Source organism: Trichosurus vulpecula, chromosome 4 (assembly GCF_011100635.1).
Source record: "Trichosurus vulpecula isolate mTriVul1 chromosome 4, mTriVul1.pri, whole genome shotgun sequence".
Taxonomy (NCBI): domain Eukaryota; kingdom Metazoa; phylum Chordata; class Mammalia; order Diprotodontia; family Phalangeridae; genus Trichosurus; species Trichosurus vulpecula.
Window position 1 is genome coordinate 270,060,663 of NC_050576.1, and position 24,546 is coordinate 270,085,208.

Genomic DNA, 24,546 nt, shown 5'->3' on the forward strand with positions numbered 1-24,546 from the left:
CTTGTTAAAACTAGTTGGAAGTAACCTTATTTTCTCACCTCCAGAGGGCTTGTAGACTTAAATCCATTAGTTGCATATTTGGGGATCAAACAACCTTCCTCTACAATCCTTCAAAATGGCCCATGAGAGGCCCCTGGGCTGGAGTAGTTAATACCTTTCTGTGGTGGATTAGGGAAATGGGTTGATAAGACAGACATTCTGGGTGTGCTAGTCTCCTCTAGTGATCCAGTTGGGGTGGCAGTACCAGTGAGGGAATCATGGGACAGAGAGGAGATGGGCAGGATGCCCCTCCTCAGTCCTTGCCTTCCAAAACACAGCTTTTCCTCCTTGCTTGTGTCATGGCCCCTTGGGCAGTCAGTCTAGTGAAGTCTATGGACCCCTTCCCAGAAGAATGTTTTTAAATGCATCAAATAAGATACCTGGTGCTACAAAGGACTCCAATTATATTGAAAAACAGTATGAAAATATTTGTAAAAAACAAAACTTCATGGATGAGGTCAAGGAAAAAATTCCAGCTCTAGATCTCTGGGATAAAGAATTCTTTTCTCTTTTTGGTCTAGATCTCTGATTTCATCAGAGTAGGGAATTCACTGTATGGAAACTCCTTTCACCTTTCCCAGATGCAGATCAACAAGCTAGAGTAACTTGAAGATACTTGCCCCAGGGTCTTATAGCCAGTATATGACCACGTGGGCCTTGAACCTAGACGATTTTGAATCTGTTTGCATTCCATGCACTATAACACACTCTTTTTCATCGTGGTGTGGAAATGGGTGGGCATTTATATTTATGCCATTCATTTAACTTATTTTTTAAAAAAGAGTAATTATTTCACTGTGTGACTTTGGTCCTGTTTCTTACCTCTCTGAGCCTCAGTTTCCACATCTGTCAAATGAGGAGATTGGAGTCAGATGATGCCTCTCATCTCTTTCAGCTCTAAAAAAAAATATCCTCCTGGGTCTATGACTCATCCTGGCCTTGTCTTCTCATTGCTCTGTCCCTGGCAAATTATTTTGGGAGCGGAAAGTTTTCTAGCCTCATCACCCACTTTGTGAGGGAGCGCTGGCTTCCTCCATCATTTACAGTAAAAACCTGGCAGGAAGGAATGCCCAGTGGGCATACGCATTAATGGTCTCGGAGATGGTTTTCCAGCAACCTCCGTGTCAATGACAGGTCTAGGAGACAGGTAATTTGTCAAGAGCCATTTTAGCTCTGTCAGGCAACAGACTTTAGGTCCTGGAAATCATTGGAGGACTCAGGCCTGGGGGTTTATCTTCTGCCTTCCCACTGATTGCATTCAAGCTGCCTAGCACATTCTGAAGTGTAACCCTGTCTCTGCCTCTGCTGGGATAAGCATTTACACACTCCAGCAACATGGGCGAGCTTGGCACTGCAGCCTTCCTTAATGAGTGCTTGATCCTGGCTCCCCCTGCACTGCTGGGGGAACTGAAGGAGGCAGAGCTTAAAAGATTTGCCTAAAGCCAGGGAGTGGATGGATCTATGGTTGAGCCAGGAACAGGGCTGGCTGCCTGACTGAGCCTGCCACCTACCTGGTTTTTACATCAAACTTCTGGGTCCTTTCTGGTCCAGGCCAATCACTCTTTTTTCCCCTCTCACCCGTGTAGGAAGGCAGGGGCAAGGATCTGCTTTTGTTTTCTGGCTAGATCGAGGGTTTTTAATTTGGGAGGTCTGTGAATTTGAATTGGGAAAAAATGCATCTTCATTTTCATTAGCCTCTAACTGGAATTTAGCATTTCCTTCAATTATGAATGTAGGCAGCAGACATTATTTTGAAAAGGGGTTCATAGGCTTCACCAAACTGCCAAAGGCAGCTGGGTAGTACAGTGTATAAAGATCTGGGCCTGGAGTCAGGAAGACCCGAGTTCAAATCCAGCCTCAGACACTTATGAGCTGTGTGATTCTGGGTAAGTCACTTAATCTTTGTCTGCCACAGTTTTCTCTACTGTCAAGAGAAAAGATAATAATAGCACCTCCTTCTCAGAGCTGGTGCAAGAATCCAGTAAGATAATATTTATGAAGGGCTTACTGCAATGCCTGGCAGAGAGTAGGCACTTAAAATGCATATTTCCTTTCTTCCAAAGGGGTCCACAGCAACAACAGCAACAAACGCTTAAGAATCTCTGAGCAAATCCCTGATTCAGACGAGCCTCACAGGCTCTCAGTCATCCCCTTGGTCCTGGCTACGGGACTCATCCTCCACTCTTTCCCCCTATCCACAGTCATCCTAAATCCAAGAAAACCTTTTTTTTTTAACGTTTACTACATTTAGAACTGGAAGGAATCCTAAAGATCAGAGATTCCAGCCTTTTCATCTTCACAGCTAAGGAAACTGAGGCCCAGAAGCATTAATGAGCCCAAATGTCAAATCGTTAGTAAGTGGAAGAGCCCAGATTTGAACCTGATACCGTGGTTAGCCCCCTGTTCAGTGCCCCATGCTGCCCTATTTATCTCACTGACAATTATGGGGCAAAAAGTGAGATAATAAATGGTGCTGCGGAAAAAGAATCTCCAGCAAGTGTTAGAAATGGTCCTTGCTGTGGTTAGAAATGTATTCTATTGCTCAACAACATTGAGAAAGGGGTGGAAGCTGTGCTTTGAATAATATCCCAGATTCCTGAGGATTGACCTCATCTTCAAAGACATGGTGAATGTATTAAGTCTTCTGAATCTCATGAACACTGTTTGCAGAGGAATAATCACTGATTCACAATGCTTGTGCTTTATCTTTGTCTACTTGGTGGTCGATCTCTGTCCTAAGTGGTTTCTTAAAAAAAAAAACAAACCACCAAGTACTGATCTATAAAATGTTACATCATTAGCTACATTGTAATCACAAGATTTTTCTTCTCCTGGATCCAGGACAGGAATATTTCTAAGACAAGATATACACTTATTAAGCACCTGTGGACAGATTGGCTCTTCTATTGGCTTGTGGCCCGTGTAGAACCTCACATGGCTTTATTCGTTTGCTTGTTTCCCAAGGTCTCTCAAAGGATTTTTAGAAAAGCCTTCATTATTCAATATGCAACAATGCCCAGGCTGCTTGCTCACACCATCAGCATTTCTTTTTTCCAAAAAGAGCTGCATTTCTATTTGGGCAAGCCAATGAGCAGTTAACACAAACCAAATCAGCAAGTGTTTATTATGCACCTACTCTACACAAGGCAGTGTGCTAGGTGATGGCGGATACAAAGACAACATAATTTGACTTGATCACAACAGCACTCCAGTTGAGATCAGGGCCATTAGAATAGCTGTTTAAAGCAATGACGTGGTAGTTTTGTGTTACCTAGGCAATTCATACGTGAGTTGGGGAGAGGAATAGCTTCTCAGGAATATTTCAGAGGTGAATCAGATTCATGTATAAATAAGGTTAAAGTTTAGAGTTCCCAACAAATTCTGAGATTCTATGACTCTTCAGGAAGATCATCTGGATTGATCACTACAGAAAAGGCTTTAAATAGTTTCTTTTGGTCTCTCAGAGGGAGGAAGTATAATACAATAGAGAGAATAGGGAATAGTTATAGGTGAGCACTGATGTCAGCTCCAAGTGACTCACAAAAGCCAACCATTAAATTTCTAGTGTGAGCATTTACATGTTGAAAATCGGCAAATGCTACAAATCAGGGATTGATCTTCCTTTTTTAAAAATCTTATTTAATATTTTTTTATTTTTCCCAATTACATGTAAAAACAATTTTAACATTCTTTTTCCCCCAGATTTTGAGTTCCAAATTCTCTCCCTCTCTCTCCTCTTCCCCATTGGGAAGGCAAGCAATTTGACATAAGTTATATATGTTATGTGTAATCATGCAAAACACATTTCCATGTAAATCATGCTGTGAAAGAAAACACAGACAAAAAAAAAGAAAAAAAAGAAAGTAAAGAAAAACATCTTTGATCTTCATTCAGGCCCTACCAATTCTTTCTCTGAAGATGGACAATACCTTTCATCATAAGTTCTACACCCTGGTTTTAGATCATTTTATTGCTGAGAATAGCTAAGTTATTCATATTAGATCATCATACAATACTGTTGTTACTGTGTTCAGTGTTCTCTTGGCTCTGCTCATTTCACCTTGCATCAGTTCGTGTAAGTCCTTCCATGTTTTTCTGAAAGCATCCTGCTCATAATTTCTCAAAGCACAATAGTATTTCATCACAACAACTTGTTCAGCCATTCCCCAATTGATAGATATCCCCTTGATTTCCCAATTTTTGTCACCACTAAAAGAGCTGCTATAAATAATTTTGTACATATAGGTACTTTTCCTTTTTTTTAATCTCTTTGGGACACAGACCTAGTGGCGGTATTTGCTGGGTCAAAGGATATGCCTGGTTTTCTAGCTCTTTGGGCATAGTTCCAAATTGCTCTTCAGAATGATTGAATCAGTATACAACTTCACCAATAGTACATTAGTGTTTTAAGTTTCCCACATCCCCTCCAACTTTTGTTATTTTACCTTTCTGTCAAATGAGCCAATCTGACAGGTATGAGGTAATAGCTCAGAGCTGTTTTAATTTGTATTTGTCTCATCGATAGTAATTTAGAGCATTTTTATATGACTATACATAGCTTTGATTATGTTGTTTGAAAACTGCCTGTTGATATCTTTTGACAATTTATCAATTGAGGAATGGCTCTTTTTTCTATAAATTTGACTCGGTTTTCTATATGTTTGAGAAATGAAGGCTTTATCAGAGAAACTCACTGTAAATTTTTTTCACAGTAGTGATTACCAACCATGTACTTCCCTCTATCCTGTTTTCTACCTGTTTAACCTATTCTCTCTCTCTACTTTTACCCTATCCATTCTCAAAAGTGTTTTCCTTCTGACATCTTCTGTTTTTTCATTCTTTTGATTTTGTTTGATTGTTTCTTGATGTTTCATAAATCAGGGATTGTTTTTCTGATTGTCTAGTCCTAAGAAAATTTTGAAGAACATGTTAATGCAGATTAAACTTAAAAGTGAGTCTCATAAACCTCCCCCCTCCCCAAAATGGTTGTTAGACATTATCAGCACATCCCTGATTGTGGCTCTTGTGTTCTGGATTCTAGCCCTAACTCTACCACTAAGTCATTATGTGACTTTGGACAAGTATTTCATCACCTTTCCCGACCCAATTCCCAAATCTGTAAGACTGAAGAGATAGGACTCAGTGATTACTCTTTCTTCCTAGCTTTAACATTCTATATCATTGAGATAATTGTTGTTGAGTCATTTCTGTTGTGTCAGACACTTTGTTACCCTATTCAGGGATTTCTTGGCAAAGGTACTGGGTGGTTTGCTATTTCCTTCCCTAGCTCATTTTACCAATGAGGAAACTGAGGCAAGCAGGGTGAAGTGACTTGCCCAGGGTCACACAGGTAGTCAGTGTCTGAGGCCAGATTTGAATTCAGGAAGATGAATCTTCCTGCCTCCAGGCCTGGTGCTCTATCTACTGTGCCACCTAACTGCTCATGCCATAGCTGAAGTAGGGGTAATTGGGGCTTTCCTTCAGGATGATGATGATGGATGTGGGGGAGGATTATCCTCACATAGTCTAGAGATCGTGGAACCCATACTTGTAGTCCTCCATTGGCCATCCATAAGTTCTTGTTGCTATAAGCCCCTTTCCCAGGCCTGCCTTTTAAATTCAATTTAGTAAGCATTTATTAAGTACTATTAAGTACCTGCTATGTGCAAGACACTGTGCTGAGCTCGTTGCAATTATTCTCACGTTATTTTCATCATTATTATTATCACCATCGTCACTATCATTAATGATCTTCCAGAAGAAATTACATTACTTTGACTTCCCAATTCAATTGAGTTCAACACAATTAAGTAATTTACTATGGGCCAGGCACTGTGTTGACTGTTGGGAATACACGGATGAAAAAATGAAACGGGACTTGCCCTCAAGGAATTTACAGTCTAATGCCAGGAATTATGTGTACACAGAGAGGTAAACGTAAAACATATTTGTTTGCATGTTGTTTCCCCCGTTAGATTGTAAGCTCCTTGAGGGCGAGGACTGTCTTTTGCCTCTTTCTGCATGCCCAGTGCTTAGCACAGTGCCTGGTACATAGTATGTGCTTAATAACTATTTATTGATTAATTACTGATTGACATATAAAAATAAATACAAAGTAATTTTGAGGGCAGAGTGGATGGATGCTAATACCTTGGAGAATCAGGAGCAGCCTTCTGTAGTTTATTGTTGTGAAGGAATCTAGGGATCCAAAGGCAGAAGTGAAAAGCGAGATCATTCCAGGCAATCTTAGAGATGAGAAAAGGAATTAGCAAGTTGGCTCAATTTTGTTGGAATATGGAGTATGCGATAGGAAATCACATGTAATCAGCCTGGAAAGATAAGTTGGGTCTAGACTGTGAAGGGCCTCATGCTGGAGAAGAGGCTGAGCCACAGTCAAAGGGGCTTCAGAGATGGAGGTGAAATGTTGGCACATGTGAGTCAAAGCTACTTCCATCAGGCAGCAGGGAGTCAGCAGGGCCCTTTGCCCTGGGAAGGCTTCATTGGCTTCCAAGGCTTAGTGGCTACAGTAGTGAGGAAAAAGGATTTCATAGCCTTAACCACAGTGGCAGCAAATGTCTTCAAGAACTTTCTGGGTTGCAATTGATCATGTTTGGAGCAAGACCACCGGGGTGGGCCGGTCTTCACCCCTCCTGTTTCATCTGGTGCAGGCCATCTGGGAACTGGGTGTAAAAATAACTATAAAGATAGAAAAGAAAACAGCAGATTGGATGCATGCATTTCTTGTGAGATGCTGAAATCTTGTCATGAGAAGTGGAGAAATCCACTGGCGGGTCAGCCAGCTCTCTTCACTTGGAAACCATACAAATGCAAACCCAACGTGCCTTCCCACTTCCTCTGTGTGTGTTTCTTTTTAAAAATCGTAATCATCACTTTTTTTCTTTAGTCACCCACACATTGGCTTATATTGGATTTATGTTTAGTGTGAAAGTGAGTTGGGTTGGTTTGAGTGGTGCTGAGCAGAGCCCACCAGGGAATCACAGGGAATACCTTATCCTGGTCAGAAACTAGCAGAACAGGGAGCACAGATGGCAGATGATATACATCATGAGGGGCCTGTCCACATTCGGTCTGAAATGAAGGCTGCCTCTGATTTTCCATCACACACTGCTTCCTACACCTGTCATGTGCTAACCCTTCATGTTATGCTGAAACAGGGGTTATCATAAACTGGGCTGCCCAGTGGGATGATTCCTAGATCTAGAACTGAAAGAATCCCTAATTAGAGGCACTCTAGTCCAAGTTCCTCATTTTACAGATATGGAAATCAAGCAAATAGTCCGAGATCAAATAGATAGTAGACTTCAGAGACAGGAGAAAGGGAGGGGGATAAGCATTTATATAAGCATCTGCTTTGTGCCAGGCACTGTGCTAAGCCCTTTACAGATATTACCTCATTTGATCCTCACTACAATCTACTGTGAAGGAAGCGCTATTTTTATCTCTGTCTTATAGTTTAGCAAACTGAGGCAAACAGAGGGTTGAGTGACTTGCCCACAGATAGTAAATGTCTGAGACTGGATTTGAACTCAAGTCTTTCTGACTCCAGACCCAGGTATCCACTGCTTCTAAATCATGTAACCTCTCAGTGTCCCCGGGTACATGTCTTAGTTACAAAACAAGTGCTGATCTTATTGGTAGAGGGAGTTTCCTTACTGGGAGACCTGGTCCTATACTCCCTCTCTCCAAAACAAACACAAAAAACAGAACAACAATAAAAAAAACAAAACCTTTTTCATGGAAGGCTCTGGATATGACTCATGACACTTTGGGGAGTGAAGCCAATCTCAGATTGGAATAATTAAGAAAATGAATTCAGAGAAATAAGATTCTAGCCAAAAGCCTTGGGCACTTACTCTTTGCCTGAAAAATGTTCCTTTTCTCTTGTCAGACACAATGATTCTTACTCTGTCACTTACCATTGTGGCTATAGACAAGTAACATTTTTGTGCCTTAGTTTCCTCACTTGTTAAATGAAGCCTTGACTAGATACTCTCTAAAGTACCTACCGACTCTAAAATCCTATGCTCCTATGACTCAGGTTCTTGGGAAGAGATGAAATGCCTTCTTCTGCACATTGTTTCAATTCTCAAATCAGTACTAACTCAGGAGAATCCTTTGACCCAAGATATATCACTTCTCTGGCTCTCGATTTATTAAGCATAAAAGGCAGTGGGAAAAGACTAAATCGGAGTCTGGAATTCTGGGCACAAATTCTGGCTTGGCTACATATGATTTATGTGACTTTGTCAAAATCATTTCACCTCTCTCAGCTTTAGTTTCCCCATTTGTTAAATGAGAGGGTCATATTAGATGATCTCTAGGTCTCCTCCAGGTTTAATCTTATGAAATGATAGGGCTTTCTATGATGAAGTAATTGGAGCATTCAATTAAATCCTACTGAAGGTCTTTGTTTTTAACCTTTCATTCATTTCTGTTTAGCAAGCATTTTTAAAGTACCTATTATGTACATTCTACTCTGACCAGCATATTGGAAGGGTATGAGGGTGAAGGGGAAGCTCTAGCAGATTTCTCTGAGCAAAAGGAACCAACTGGACCAGTTAAAAAATGATGCCACAAGAGCACTTCTGGTGGCAGCAAGAAACTTTCAAAACTATCCAGCTTGTCTGTGCTTCCTTCCTGCCTTCCTTCTGTTCTCCTCAATGTATTCATCAGAATAAAAATGAAAACAAACAAAAACAAAAAATAGGTGTCCATAAATTAGTAAATGGCTGAACAAATTGTGGTGTATGAATGTGATAATGGAGCGTTCTTCAGCTATGAGAAATGCTAAATTTGAAGTATTCAGAAGGTAAACATGGGAAGATGAGAACAATATACAGAATAGCAATTTAGACCACTTGGCCCTACACACCAGTGCTAGGGTAGTGTAACAGAAGCTAGTCAGAAGGTTTCAGCTGAGAGAATTACCGGGTGGTACTCTGAGTTGGAATACTTGTTCAAACTTCTTTGTATATACGAGCATGATCAACAGTCCTCCATCGAGCCTCCTAGCTCAGCCATTCTTTGCTTACGTGCATTCCTCTGACTGTCCTTAGCCTCATCGCCTCCTTGGCTGCCCAAACCCTGGTTTAAAGTCTAGGGATAAGGGTTCTTTTGGTGTTTGGAGGGTAGGGGGTTCCCAACTTGTGATTCATTGGTGTAGGATACTGGGTATGTGACCTCTGGAAGGCCTATCTCTGGGACCATTGTCATCTCCTATCAGTACTCTCATTTCTTACCTAGCCTTAAATCGCTGAATGGGTGTTGCCTCAGACAAACTGAGATTTAGGAAAGACCTTAGCTTAAAAAGACCAAGGTCTCGCCTTGCATCCGGGGTCATCTCAAGTCATCCTGATCTATATCTTGCCGCTGGACTCAGATGACCCTGGAGAAGAGAGTGAAGCTGATGACTTTGCACAGCTCTGCCTCACTTAAATCCGATTCACTTTCACGTCAAGACATCACCCTCATGATGTCATTGGTCCTCCTTGAGAATGAAGGACAAACAACAACAACATGATGCTCAGTGCCCCCCATCTTATTTAATTGCCATCTCTTTTCCCTCTTCAAAATGAGCCCAAATAGAATCCACTTAATTATAACAGAAGCTATTTTTGTGGTAAGAATGTTAAAATAATACATTAATAATAAATGTAATTGAATCTTTAATAACAAGGAGATAAAATCTAGGTCAGAACAAATAGATTCTCTCTTTTTTAGGTTTTTTTTTATTATGGACTTAACGAACACCATATAAAATGAGCATTTCTATGTACAAAGTTGAACAGAAAAATAGGACTATAAGAAGCTTTAAATCTCTATTACATATAGCTCGCTTTTCCTTTTAAATGTGCAATGATTTTAACATGCACCTTTCAAAGCTATCCAGTTTGTCTGTGTTTCCTCCTGACCTCCCTTCTGTTCTTTCCTGTGCATTTTAAAACAATGCTTCAATGATCTTCTTTTCTTCTTCTTGGCCCCTTTTATCATGGGTCTTCCTCCCTAACCCATCTCCCACCTCCTTCCCTCCAAATGGAAAAATACACAAACAGAGACACTTATAGATAGGCTAATTTCATTTACTGAAGCAACATTGAGAATAAGAAAGTATAGATTGAAAAATAAAACAGTAAAAAACAAAACTCTTGCTCTTTACCAAGGTCTGAATTTTCAACTCCTCTCCCCTTATCTTCTTCTTCTGTTTTTCTCTGACACTCAAAGTCTCCTCCCCACTTTTAAATTAACCATTGCTTGATCTCAGGACCATAAGAAGGTAGCAGAAACCTTAAAAACATTTGGCTCCCCCATTTTGGCTGTGGGATCCCATAGAGATTTCTTTCTTAAATTCCTTGATAGTAGACAAGTAAGTCCATGGCCAGCTGCCTTCTTACCATCTTCTTCCCCTCACTGCCATCCACTGAGTACATATCCCTAGTTTGAACCATATAAGAGTGAGAGAGATTAGACCTTGGGAGAGAGAGCTATGAAGCCCAACATCACCCTTTTTAAATACCCCATTTTCACACCATCATCATAGACTCTTGCAATTCCTTTGATACATGGTGAGCTTTTGCTACCACTTTTTCTCATTGGTGCCTAAAGATACTAAAATCCAGGAGGAAACAGCTCTTCTCAATGAATAGTAGGTGAACACTAAATGAAAACATTAAAAAGCAGTGGCAATGCCCAGTCTTGGTCCTGAAGGACCAATATAAAAACCCCTTCCCCTCTTCTCAACGGAGAGAGGGAGAGTGGTGTGCACTATGGATGGGGAATGTTGCATATTTACCATGTAGGCTAATTTTGTTTAACTGCCTTTCTCTTTTACAAGGGAGGGTTCCATGACATGTTGAATACAGAATGAAGGTGTCAATCAAACTTTTAAAAGTGAGACCACAGAGTTCTGAGAAACTGAGGTTGTCTCCCTCCCTGGGATTGTCCTGATCTCCCATCATTACCCTCACACTGCTAAGTCAGCTGGAACTAGGAGAAGCTAGTGCATGATGGCTTTCATTTCCTCTCCTCTAAGGCCTAGCTCATACACCATGAGGTGCCAAAGCATCCCATTCCAGGCTCCTTGGAAAACGGACTCCACAGAAGGACAAGCTAAAGCTGCACTCCAAACAACATGGAGCACATTCCTTTGGGGACTGTGGGAGATTTGGGTCAGTTATTCAAATGCTACCCTGTTGAAGCAATTCTTCCACAAGCCATTTACTGGGAATGAAGTCAAGATTTGCATAGGTTGATCCTGCCAGTTGTGGAAGTAGCTGTTGGGGCAATTGCTATAGTTTATTGAATAATAAATAGTGCTGGAAAGACCCCTTCTTTTTGGACCAGAGTTTTCCCAAACAGGCTGTCACAACTCAGTCTGTGCCCTGGGGGCTTTTTGGAGGGGGCAACAGAACTACTCTTCTGCAGGCTTTGCCAATAGGATAAACAAAACTCTTCTGATTTGTAGACGGGAAATATCTCTGCTTACTCTCTGGAGGGGAGTGGTGGGGGGACCTTTCCCCTTTATTCCTGCCTTCCTACCTCTTGATTCCTCCCTCCTGCTTGTACAAAGTGAAGGTAATAGGATTGATTTCAAGCTAAGTAAAAGAGGGGACTTGGAGGTCATTTAGCCCAAACCCCTCATTTTACAGATGAAGAAACTGAGCCACGTGAGGTTAAATGATGTCCCTGAAGTCATATAGGTAGTAAGTGGCAGAGCTTGGCTTTGAATTCAGGTCTTTTAATTCCAGATTCAGTACTTTTTAGAAGGAGTGGAAGAGGGCTTCATGGAAGGGGCTATTCACAGAGGACAGCTGTTAAAAACAATTGTGGGTACTTGGGAAACCTTTGGTGAATTAAATGAAATTAAGGAAATTAAGCTAGGTGGCACAGTGGAGAGAGCATGGACTTAGAACCAGGACAATTCATCTTTGTGAGTTCGTATCTGGCCTCAGACACTTATTGGTTGTGTGGGCCACCTGGGCAAGTCACTTAACCCTGTTTGCCTCAGTTTCCTCTTTGGTAAAATAAGTTGGAGAAGGAAATGGCAACCCACTCCAATATCTTTGCTAAGGAAATCCCAAATGGGGTCATAAAGAGTTGGACATTATTGAAATGACTGAACAACAACAAAGGACCTTGTCGATCAACAAACATTTCTTTAAGGCTTGTTACTTGTAAGGCATTCCTTGGGGTGCTGGGGACAAAGGTAAAAATGAAAAACCATGGCTTCAGGTAGCTGAAATTCCATCAAGGGAGAAAAGTAACCAAAACAGAGATATGCAAAGTTACCACGTTACCAAGTTTTTATCACCTTACCAAATTCCAGAAGGATATGATCAATTAGTGGTCCCTAAGTTTAGGGGTCTTCAGGCAGAAGATCTCTTTGAACAACTCACTTCTCTTCATCCTTTTCATTCCTCTGCCACCCCCGCCTCCCTAAAGTCTGACTAGCGTGAATGGGAAGACTGGTGCTTCTCCTGATGAGACACCAGTGACGTGATGTCTGATTTTTATTAAAGTATAAACACTGTCATTATAAACATCCTTACTACAGTCTGCAGAACACCTGGAGGAGATCCATGGCCCACACTTGGAGAACCATCTGAGGAACTGACCTCTCCCAGTCTCTTTTAGTTCCAGAAGGATACCATCTTTCCAATATTCATGTTTAACTTTGAATCTGAATTCCTCTAATTTGCCCATTCAGACGCTGACATAGATATTCTTCTCAAAAGCTGTTTTCTTACTGGAAGGGTCCTTTGACTTGCTCTCTTCTGTTCTGTTGTCATTAATTTGCCAGGTAGAGTCAGGTTTGGTCATAGGACTTAACAGCAGCATTGTGGGATAGTGAAAAGAGACCCCAATACAGTTAGAAACACTTGGGGGTCTTTTCACTATGGTTCTTTTTTTAAGCATGTACTAGCTGTCTGACTCTGGGCAAGCCAATTAACCTCTCTGAGTCTCAGAGTCCTCTTCTATGTAATGAGATAATAATGGCACCTATCTCACTGGAGTCTTGTGAAGATCAGATGAGATCATGTATGTAAATAAATTTACACACTTAAAAGTGTATAAATACGAGACATTAGGAGACAAATGAAACTTAGATGGTCCTTAGATGACCTTGTTGTTGTTATTGCTTAGTTGTTTTAGTTGTGTTCAACTCTTCATGACCCCATTTAGGGTTTTCTTAACAAAGATATTGGAGTGATTTGCCGTTTCCCTCTCCATCTCATTTTACAGATGAGAAAACCAAAACAAACAGGGTTAAGTGACTTGCCCAGGGTCACACAGCTAGTAAGTATTTGAGGTTATATTTGAACTCAAATCTTCCTGACTCCAGACCCAGCACTCTATGCATTGTGGTACCACCTACTTGCCTTTCTAGGTTACCTTAGAGGTCATCTAATCCAACCCTCTCATTTTACAGAAAAGAAATTAGGGCCAGGGAGATGAAATTACATACCTAAGGACATTCAGGTAATAAGTGGAGAGTCAAAATTTGAAAGCAAGATTTGGCCCCCAGATCTAGGAAATTTTCCATTATGCCATGCGAGCTTATTGATCTGCAGAAGAATATAAGAAATAAGTGAATCTCTGGAGCAACATTTAAACAGAAATGTTCCACATGTCTTCTCTAGATTTCAAACTGAAGGCAAATCTATGCAAAACAGACACTCTCCCTTTAAACATGATAGTAAGTATTACTGATGATAAGTACTGTAATTATTTCATAACATTTGTAAGTATCTGAAATACCTAGTAAATTGCCTTTCTCAAATTGGATGATATTTCCCATTTATTCTATGAAATAAAATCTGATTCATTTTTTTAATGGAAGGGAAAAACTAGTTGGCTGAAATCAGAGCTGTTGGTGAACACTGATCCAACAAACGACTTTCTGTTCTGTCTCCATGAGATGAGTTTATAGAAGTGTCCCTAATCCTAGATTTTAAAAAAATATCCTTTTTAATAAGAATGACCTTTTGTGAAAGATGATAGAGATTCAGGAATCAAAGAGCCAAATCGTATTTTCTGCTTTAATAACTGAGCTTTTGGTTAAAGCAAGGCTTGGATTTTAATGTTTCTCAGCTTAGAGATTTGACCTCCTCTTCCTCCTCCCTGCCCCCTCCTTGCCCCCTTATCTCTCTCTTTCAATGTTCTTGCTTCATCAATAGTAATAACAATTCAAGTTCCAGTGATTAACAATGCAAATCAAGACCTACAACAAGGGGACGTCAGAATTCTTTGCCAATCACATGAAGGCCATTCATAGTTTACATATTTGGATACTTGAGACCAGATTTGAGAAATATGAATAAGTTGAACGATTATGTTGTAAGATTCAATAAATGTTCTTCTCACATCATGCAAATATCCTCTTCCTTCTTTGCCTCAGTTTCAGAAGTGCCATTTTAGCTGGCACTTAAAGGAAGCTAGGGAAGCCAGGAGATGGAGATGAGGAGGGAGATTTCCAGGCAGGACAGTTAATGAAAATGCACAAAGTTGAGAGATATATTGTTTTGATTAAAGGATAGCAAGGAGGTCAGGGTCACTGGATTGCAAAAATACTGGGGATGAGAAAGATGTAAAAAGATTGGGAAGGTAGTAGGAGGCAGGATATGAAGGACTTTGAATACCAAATATAGGAATTTATATTTGATTTTGGAGTTGATAGAGAATCACTGGAGTTTATTGAATGGTGTGTATCTGTTTGTGTTTAATAGACTGGAGTTGTGAGACACTTAAGACAGGGAGACCAACCAGAAGGTCATTAAAACAGGCATGAGGTAATGAGGACTTGCCCCAGAATAGTAGCGTTGTCAGAGAATGGGGCAAAATTGACAAGATTCAGCATCATGTTGGAAAAGGGGGTGTGAGACAATGAGAAGTGAAGGATGACCTCTAGATGCAAGCTGGTGATTGTGTACTTTCAGCAATAATGGGAAGTTGGGAAAAGGGGAAGGTTTGCGGGGTGGGGAAGATAAAAATTTAGTTTTGGAGATGTTGAGTTTAAGATATTTATGGGACATTCAATTCAAGATATCTAATAGGGAGCTGGAATTCTCAGAATCATCAGCATAGTGACATCAATTGAATCCATGAGAGCTGATGAAGACACCAAGAAAATGATATATGGAGAGAAAGGAAAAGGATCCAGGATAGAGCCCTGAGGGACACCCATGGTCAGCTGGCCTGACCTGGATGAAGATCCATTTGAGGCAAGGGGACCCTACTTCTCTCAAACCCCAACCTGATGTCCTGCTGTAGCTTTGGGCAGGGCTTAGAGGAAAACCTGACTACAGTCTTTTCTTTTTTTTCCCTCTTCTTTTCTTTTTTTGTGTTAATTATAATTTATTTTCATCTATACTTTGAAAGTATATGTGAATCAGCAAAATCACTTGCACATGTTGATGCTCACTATAAAGGAGAAAAATATTGTGTAGAAATGTATTTTGGTAATACTTTTCCATTGAATTTCTTTTAAAAAAATTCATTGGAAACAACATTGAACATCAATATAATAATCTAGATTTCATTTGTGAACTTCAATTAAATTAATTAATTTTAATGCATAAAATATCTTTTTCTCTTATGTTTCCCTATTACATCCCACCAATTCACCTCTTCTGACCTCCCTTCATCACCAGAAGATGTGTTCCTGTACTTTTAAACAAAACCAGTTGATACATTGGCCATGTCTGAGAGTGTATGCCTAGAATCATACTGTTTTTAACATCACATCTGGCCTTCCTCCTTGACCATAATACCATCTGACCTGCCACTGGGTGTGTAACCTATTCCCTTACTTCCCTCCTTTCCACCTCTTGCTCTGGCTATAACATTAAAATGAACTGTGTCATTGCTTTTAAAGAGTTTGTCAATGTCTGCCTTTCTGTTCAGCTGACCATCCCTGTGACTTCCTGATTGGACACAACTCCTTTTTATTTATTGTCTCCTCCTTGAAGGCAAGGACTGTCTCACATTTTGCATTTGTAACCCTAGCATTTAACACTGTATCTGACACAGAGTATGCACTTAATGAATGTGTTCTCATTCATTTCTTCTTTTACTGAATATTGGAATTAGAATGGATCATCTCTTCCATATTACATATGAAGAAAGTTAGGCCCAAAGAAGCCAAGGAATCATTGTATAACAACGTTAGTGAGTTGGCACAGCCAGGACCATAAGCTGGGTAAACTGACTCCCCGGCTGATGTCCTTTCTTTACAATAATTTCAGCTTCTGTACCTACATGATCTCATTTATGCTTCACAACAACCCCAAGTAGGATGTGCCACAGGTCATTTTATCCACTTTATCCAAAGTCACATGGCTAGTAAGTGCCAGAACCAGAGGAGAACTCAGGCCCTCTGACGTCAATTCCAGTAATCCTTGTACTACTACATGCTGCCGCTAGTCAAAATACGTCATACAAAAAGTGCAAGAGGAAAGTAAAACCCAAAATGGAGTGCTGTGAAGAAAGAGTTACAGACCAGCATGGCATCACAGAAAGGACTCTGGTCTTGGAATCAGGAAAACCTAGGTTCGTATACCACCTCAGATGCTTAAGAGATGTGTGTCTCTTACATGCTTCAGTTTCTTCGTTAGTAAAATGAGAGGGTTAGACTCAATGGCCTCCAAGATCCCTTTCAACTTGAAATTTAAGGAACAATGCAATAGTCTGTGAGTTGCACCCTCAGCAAATAGTGAATGAGAAGTGAAACATTGGGGGCACATGTAAATTAGGAAGCAGAGAAAGAGGAAGGAAATAAGTCTTGGACTGTGTATTGTTCTGGGCAAAGGTAAAGGATGGAAAAGGGCAATCAGTCTTCACATTATCAGGACAGGGACTATAGACTCATAGGAGCTATGGAAGAAGAGATATTGGTGCTTTGGTAGATCCCTTTGGGAAACCAAGCCAGGTGTCTGGAGAGGCTTGGGAGCCAGAAGATATGGGATCCAGGAGATTCCCTTCTGATTCTTGATGGAAGAGGGTTGTAGCTTTTCTCTTTCTCTCACATGGCAAGAATGGGTCTGTTCTTCAGACACCAAGGAGGGATGTGGACACCAAGGAAAAGGAGAAGGAGATGGTATTAGTAAATCTCCTACATGGTACACTGGAAAGGCCTATAGACTTAGGGTTAGAGGACCAGGGTCCTGATCATTCCTATGACACTACCACTGTGATCTTCCACAAATCACTTAAACTCCTTGGAGCTGAGCCTTACCATAGACCTTGCATCTACACCCTCCAGACCCCAGGTATGGTCATCTGACCTATTGATGTCACTTAAGCACCCTTGAGCCTTATGGCCGAACCTTCTGTATTTGTTGTCTTCCTCCAATTAGAGTGTAATCTACTTGAAAGCAAGGGCTATCTTGCTTTTTCTATCTGTATCTCCAAGGGCTTACGACAGTGCTTTGCCTCCAGTAAGTAAATAAACAACAAAAGTTGTTTCATTCATTCATTCATTCATTCAGTTTCCTCTTCTGCAAAACAAGAAAGCTGGACCTGATGGTCTCTGAGCTCCCTTTCAGCTCTAAATCCATGACTGATTACCAACAAGAAGCAAAATAAAAACAAGAGGGAAACAGAAATAGTTGCAGGTAGACGTAGGCCTTACCTCACTCACTAAAAGGGGGTGAAAAGTTTTGTAGTAACTATAATTACAAAATGAATATAGCAGAGAAAATTACAAAAAAATCACTTGAAAAACCAAATGTTTGGATGATTTAAGTAAGAAGGTAGGAACATGATTTTCTTTCCTTTTGATGCATATTCTTTTAAGTCCATACTGGATCAGATCCCTGGTCTTTTCAAACCAGAAATTCATTTCAGATAGTGACATTATAGTGATATGTACTAGAAACAGATGTGAAACTAGGGGGAGTTAAGGTAGGCAGTTTCCTAGGAGAAAAGGGGACAGTAGAAAGGAGCACAGAGAGAAATATTTTTAGTATGATATTTTGAGTTCTTATACAGCACCTACTCCCCCTCTCCCCACCTCAAATATGAGCCCCCATAGGTACACCCTTTGGGTAGCAACTAGATTCAAGATTATGCTGGTATGAGTCAAAACCATAACCCACAAGAACATTCACCAATGCATGTGTTTTACCTTTAAAGCAAAAGAAAAAAAATTCATTCATTTCTGAAAGAAAAGAAATTACTTAGGTATTAGATTGCTTTGGGAAACCAAGCCAGGTATCTAGGAAGATGCCCAAAGAGATTAAATTCAAGGGGCTTCCTTCTGATTCTTTTTTTTTTAAACAGCTTATTAATACAGTATTTATTTGTCTTCCCTCTGTCAAACCCTGAGCCCATGGCTTTCCCCAGGGCTGCCTGGTAAGATGGAGGGGGAGGTATACACAGGCTGAAAAGAGACATGGAAGGACTAGGACGAGGAGGAACATTCAGAAACGTTGGGGGACAGAAATGGCTCCATCACATGGCGAAGAGGATGAGGAAGGCCACCATCAGACAAAAGAGCCCCATGGCCTCAGATAGGGCAAAGCCCAGGATGGCGTAGGAAAAGAGCTGTTGCTTCAGGGAAGGATTCCTGGCATAACCAATGATAAGACTTCCAAACACAGTCCCAATCCCAGCTCCAGAGCCGGCCACACCCACAGTGGCAGCCCCAGCCCCAATGAACTTCGCTGCTGTGTCAATGTCCCTTGAGATGGCACTAGTTTGGAATCCACATCTGGGGACAAGTGAGGTCAAGGGACCTGATGCTGCCAAAATGCTGAGGTTCTCATCTGTCCGAACCTCTGGCCGTTTCAGTACCACTGCAGTTAATGGTCTACTCAGCATCTGAGAGCTGCTCCTCACAAGGGCAGGGGTAGAGATGAACTTGGCGCAGGCGTACATTCTCAGGGGATGAGGAGCAAAGCTGAAGAGCTGCCGGCAGAGCAGAGGAGACAGAGAGGGCTTCCTTCTGATTCTTAACAGAAAAAAGTCTGGTAGATGTGATTTTTCACATATCATGAAGACAAGTAATAAGAAACCTCCTCCCCCATATGCATAGGGGTACACTCTCTCAAAGATTACCACATTGTCCTTAGGGAAGGGACATATGCAGAAGGTATGTGACCACAGAGCTTACATTATGAGGCACGTATGTAAGGAACATATGAGCAAAGGTTTTTTCCTGTTTGTTTTTTCCCCCACTAAGCTGGAGGATCTTTTTCTCCATTTTTCCCTGGTGTTCTCTATTGTATATCTCTCGTATGCTGGGCATCTCAGCAGCTGGGTGCCTACAATATTGCTCCCTGTTACTGTCAGCTACTGTTTGAACACTTCTGGCCTTAGGAGAAAGAGGTCTATCAGCTTCTTAATATGGTAGCTCTAGAGATCAACTTTAGCTCTTATTGATGCAAGCCCAAGCCAGCCCTAGCCAGTCATTCAGTTGTAGAAGATTTAAAGACTTATGCCCATCTTTTGCATTTAGTTTTTCCTGATGCTGCTTAGGACACTCCAGTCTAAACTGTTATCTGAGATATTGTCTGAAATGATTTTAAAACCATATCATATCCCTGGGTCATTATCCTGAGCCCCCTTCAAATCAACCTAGGGCCATTATCAACCATAACCACAATAACCAATATTATAATCAACCATTAACAAAACTACAAAGGTACTGGTTATTCAATTCGATTTAAAAATTATTAAGTGCTTACTGTGTGTTAGTCAAGGATAAACATTTTAAAAAGACAGTCCCTGCCCTCAAGGAATTTACAGTCTAACAGGGGAAGTCAGCACAAAAGGGAGTTCCTGGTTGAGAGGTAAGAAGATGTTATTCTGTTGTGGTTGTGGTTTGTCCTTGGTTCTTAAAGAAGACCATGACATCAGGAAGATGATGCCAGAAGTGGATTAGATTTTAATGAGGGAGGGCTATGCAAAGTCACTAGCCTCATTTTTGTTAGAAACATGCTTGACACTGAAATTCAGGTATCAAGGGCAATTTATTATTGTTGAGAAATTCAAAGGAATTGCAAGGGGGAATGGAGAGTACAGGAGTGAGACCAACTTTATTCTGTTAGACTGATATAGATTGATGCACCATCAGCTCAGTAACTCCCTTCAGAGAATGGATTGGTTCACTCCCTTCTAGGTCACAATTTTCCGTATATGCCCCCAACATGCAACTCCTTGGCATGTTCCTCCCTCTTCAATATATGTCCCATGTTTAAAAATGGCAGAAAACTCCTCCCTGTGGGTGTGTGAGGTAGTATTCAATTAGCCAATTAAGCATGCATGGTAGCCATTTGCTCAGGTGTCTTTTCAACCTTGACTGTTATCTGACCAGTTTAGACCAGTTTTTCCTATATCCTGAAACTGGGGTTTCTGCAAAACCACAAACTCTATTCCCATTGGCTGAGGGCTCTCATCCTGGTTAATCTTTACTCCTTCTTTGTTCAAGCTGACACTTAATTAATTATTCTGTGGAACTTAGTTAACTCTTCTGTGGCAACCTAACTTTCCCTAACTTTACTCAATTGACTCTTCTGTGGAAACCTCACTTTTACCCATCTCTCACACTTTCTCCTCCAGAGCCATCTGGGTCCAGTGGCAAGATATGAATTAGGAGACTGGGGATGGCCTGGGATGCAGTGGAGAGACCTTGGACTTTTTAAGCTAAGGTCTTTCTGAGTTCTCACTTTGACTGAGGCAGCAACTATTCAGTGATTAGGACTGTAGAGTAGATGTTAAATAGAGCAGTAGATAGAAAATCTTCCTAGTTAGTGCTGTGGTGAAGGGATTTCTTTCAATACCATCATATCCCTGGTTACCATACAAGTCAAATGGCAGCTAAGACTGAAAGGGGCCAGATGAAGCTAGTGGACTTTTTTCCCTTCTGTATTCCTGCTTTTGTTACTGATATCTCTGCTCTTGAAAATTTGGCTTTATATGGCCAGTGGAGATTTTGGTAATATGCCTTATTTATTTAGAAGTCATATGTCTTGCAATAAAGACCAATAGGCTCAAACGCTCTGATAGATGATAATACACATGAGGCCACTTTTTTCACATTTTGTAACCTTACCTGAAGTGCATCGATACCTTGTTTTACCTCTGCATTAGAAGGGCAGGATGATCCTCCTAGACAAACTCAAAGATCAACCATGTAGGTCAGAACTTTATAATTTCTCTTTATAACTGTTTATGGGCCTGTCATTCATGAATTTATCTTGAACTAGGCAATAAGAGAAGAGGGAAAACTAAATAATTTATTAGATGACATTGGTATTACTGTTATCATTACCAGAGCATTGCTAAAGCAAAAGAAGTGAAATTTTCACTTGATTGTATATGATGTTAAAAATGGAAATTAGCTCAGGAATGACTTTGACCTTTCTGAAGACTGAGTATATTTTGTTTAGCACAGGAAAAGACAAAGACAGCAGATAATTAAAATGAGGCTTCCCATTCAGGATGCATGGGAGTGGTAAGAGAGGCTAGAAACAATGATAAAGGAGGCAATAAGGAGGAGGAACCATGCAAGCTAATTTAAAAAGGAGAAAGAACATAAGGGATGGGAGGAGATGTCAACAGTAAAATATTGAGAGAGTGCGGGGATGAGGGGAATCAACACAACCAGCTGAGATTAAGGGACAAATTAGAATAATATGTATATAGCTGTGTGTGCAAGGAAAAAGGAGTACGATAGAGTGTTATCTGTACACATATTATAATGTGACAAGAGGCAGAGAACAGTAGTCATTTATGCTGAAGGACAAAAGTGTTAAAGTCAAGATCTATCTAAAACAAAAATGAGAAATGATGATTCCCCTGCCCTCCCTCTCTGCCCCACTTAGGATATTGAAACAGGTGAAATGTATCAGGAAGACACCTGAGTTCTCATTCACTTGTTATTGCCAGATAAATTGATGATTTAAGTGGGGGGGTGCTTAATCTGGGATCCACGGACCCCCAAGGAGGGGTGTCTATGGATAGATTTCAGGTGGTCTTAACTTGGCTGGGAAAAGCTCCCATCTTTCTTTTCTTTTTTTCTTTTTTTTTTGGTTTTTGGCAGGGCAATTGGGGGGGACTTGCCTAAGGTCACACAGCTAGTATATGTGTCAAGTGTCTGAGGGCGGATTTGAACTCAGGTCCTCCTGACTCCAGGGCTGGTGCCCTACTCACTGCTCCACCTAACTGCCCCCATCTTTATGTTCACTAATCTCTAACTGAAATTTAGCATTTTCTTCAATTATGAATTTAGGCAGGAAACATTATTCTGAGAAGGGGTCTATAGGCTTCACTAGACTGCCAAAGGGGTTTGTACCACAAAAAAGGGCTTTCATTTAGAGGCAAATAAGCTTCTGGCAAATAAGAAACTTGTTAATTATTATTGTTATATTAAATTGTTATTACTACTGAAAATATTAATAATATAGTTTTGTGCCAGCTTTAGGTTTATAAAGTACTTATATCACAACAACACTCCACGGTTGTTGATGCAAATAGAATTATCCCCACTTTACAGATCAGAAAACTGAGTCTCAGTAAAAATTAAAGGACTTGCTCAGGGTTTCAGTTATGATGTGATGGTGTTAGACCAGGTCTTTCCTGACACTAAATCTTCAATCCAGCATATTCTCTACAATGTCACGCTGCCTCTCAAAAAGACTGGGTAGGCATAAGTGATGGGAACCATGGCATATTTGGAGAAGCTTGGGAATACTTGTATGAATGGGTTTAGGGTGAAGAAAGGATAAAGGAAGGACAATATACAGAATGACTACAATAAGGTAAACTAAGGTAACTCTAGAAGGCAACAGAGCTCAAGTAAGAAACAGTGATCAATATTGGTTCCAGGTTACTAGAAACATACCTCTTCCTTTTCTGTTAAGAATTGGCAAGCTTTATGAATGGAAAGTGAAATAAACAAGGTGGTGGTAGTTGTAATCACTAGATCAGATGGCTTTGTTTTATTGTTTTATTTGGGGGGGAAGATCCTATGGGAGATATTGTTTATTGAAAAGTGATTTATGTGTCAAAGTACAATGTATGAATAATAAGCAGTATTTTTTTAAGATTGGGCTTGCCTTGGGGTTTTATAAAGAATTCTCTGGCAGTTTAAGTAAACCTTTGTCAGAGGTTTTCAGTCAATTTTAGAAAAGGGGGAAATGACCAAATCCAAAAGACAAGGTGGAAACTCAAATTTTTATTTTGCAAAGTAACTGCAGGTTCTTAACAATATTGAATTCAGATTATAATATATCTGCATGAATTTTATTACCAAGACTAGCAGCAGTAGTGAGAGAGACAGAGAGAGGGAGGGAGAGAGAGGAGGAGGGAGCGACAGAGAGAATGAAAGAGAGGGGGAGGGAGAAAGAGAAGGAGAAGGAGAGAGGGAGGGAGAGAAAGAGACAGAGGTGGAGAGAGATAGAGACAGAGAGAGAGAGAGGGGAGGGAGACAGAGAGTAGTAAGAGGGGAGAAGGAGGGAGAGAGAAAAAGAGAGGGAGAGGGAGAGAGAAGGAGGGAGACAGAGAGAGAGACATAGAGACACACACACACAGAGACACAGAGACACAGAAAGAGAGAGACAGAGACAGAGAGAGAAAGAGAGAAGGAGGAAGGAGAGAGAGGAAGAAGAGAGGAGAGAGATGAGATCGCATGCTATAATAAAGAAGATGGGGGTGGAGGAGGAATGTAGATAGCTTGACCAATGTAAAGGAAATGGAGGCACACAATAAATGGGAGGAATAGTAGCCATAAGCACGGATCGAGAGAAGAGACTTACCAGGAAAAGACAGGACTTGGGGGATTACTATGGGCTACTATCTGTACTGGTAAAATATGAAAGCACCATGTAAAAGCGTGACCTGTCTTTCAGCTTTCCAGTCAGGGTAGACTGGAAAGGAAATGAAGGACAGGAGAGGACTAGGGTAAAAGTGGAGCTATGCATACAGTCCTCTGTTGAATGCATTAGCAAAGACCTCCCAAGAACAAAGGTACTATGCACATAAGTATGCGCAAATAATAGGTCCAGAGGGAAAGTATACACCTGGGATGTGGTGCAGGCTCTAGTAAAGAGAACAACACTATCCCAGGGCCAGGGCAAAAAGTTCCCCAAATCCAGAGAAGGAAGATTCATTAAAAATTTGCCAGACTGATGGCCCATAGCTAGGTGGAGAGATCAGCATGAGGTAGATCAAACACCATGGTGGAAACAGCAAAAGGCATTAGCAAAGGACAGTCTGAGATGGCAATCTTTCATGAAGGCATCCTGCTAGCCTTACCCCTTTTCTGCTCAGCTGGATGTCTGCCATTTTAGGCCCAATAGCAGCCCCCCTACTGGAATGCCTTACCAGAATTTAAGGTTGTGGTATGGTGGGATATCACTGGTAGAAGGCTTCCTCCAACTCTGTACTACTCTGCTTCCCATGTTCTCCTCCTTGGATCCATAAGCTTTTTGGTCTACTGCAGTAGATTCAAAAGTTTCCCTGTTGCACCCATGAGAACAGGACCTTCAT

At 40.8% G+C, this 24,546-nt stretch overlaps 1 protein-coding gene across 1 annotated transcript; it reads right to left on the bottom strand.

Moving 5' to 3' along the window:
• Positions 1 to 18,320: 18,320 nt before the first annotated feature.
• LOC118847589 (ATP synthase F(0) complex subunit C2, mitochondrial) lies at positions 18,321 to 18,960 on the bottom strand. Its single transcript, XM_036756126.1, has one exon. The coding sequence runs from the start codon at positions 18,931 to 18,933 to the stop codon at positions 18,508 to 18,510; it is 426 nt and encodes a 141-aa protein (XP_036612021.1). The 5' UTR covers positions 18,934 to 18,960; the 3' UTR covers positions 18,321 to 18,507.
• Positions 18,961 to 24,546: the final 5,586 nt, after the last annotated feature.

Bases quoted from the DNA above. Each gene is read 5' to 3' on its own strand.
- LOC118847589 (XM_036756126.1), bottom strand. From the start codon at position 18,933: ATGTACGCCTGCGCCAAGTTCATCTCTACCCCTGCCCTTGTGAGGAGC.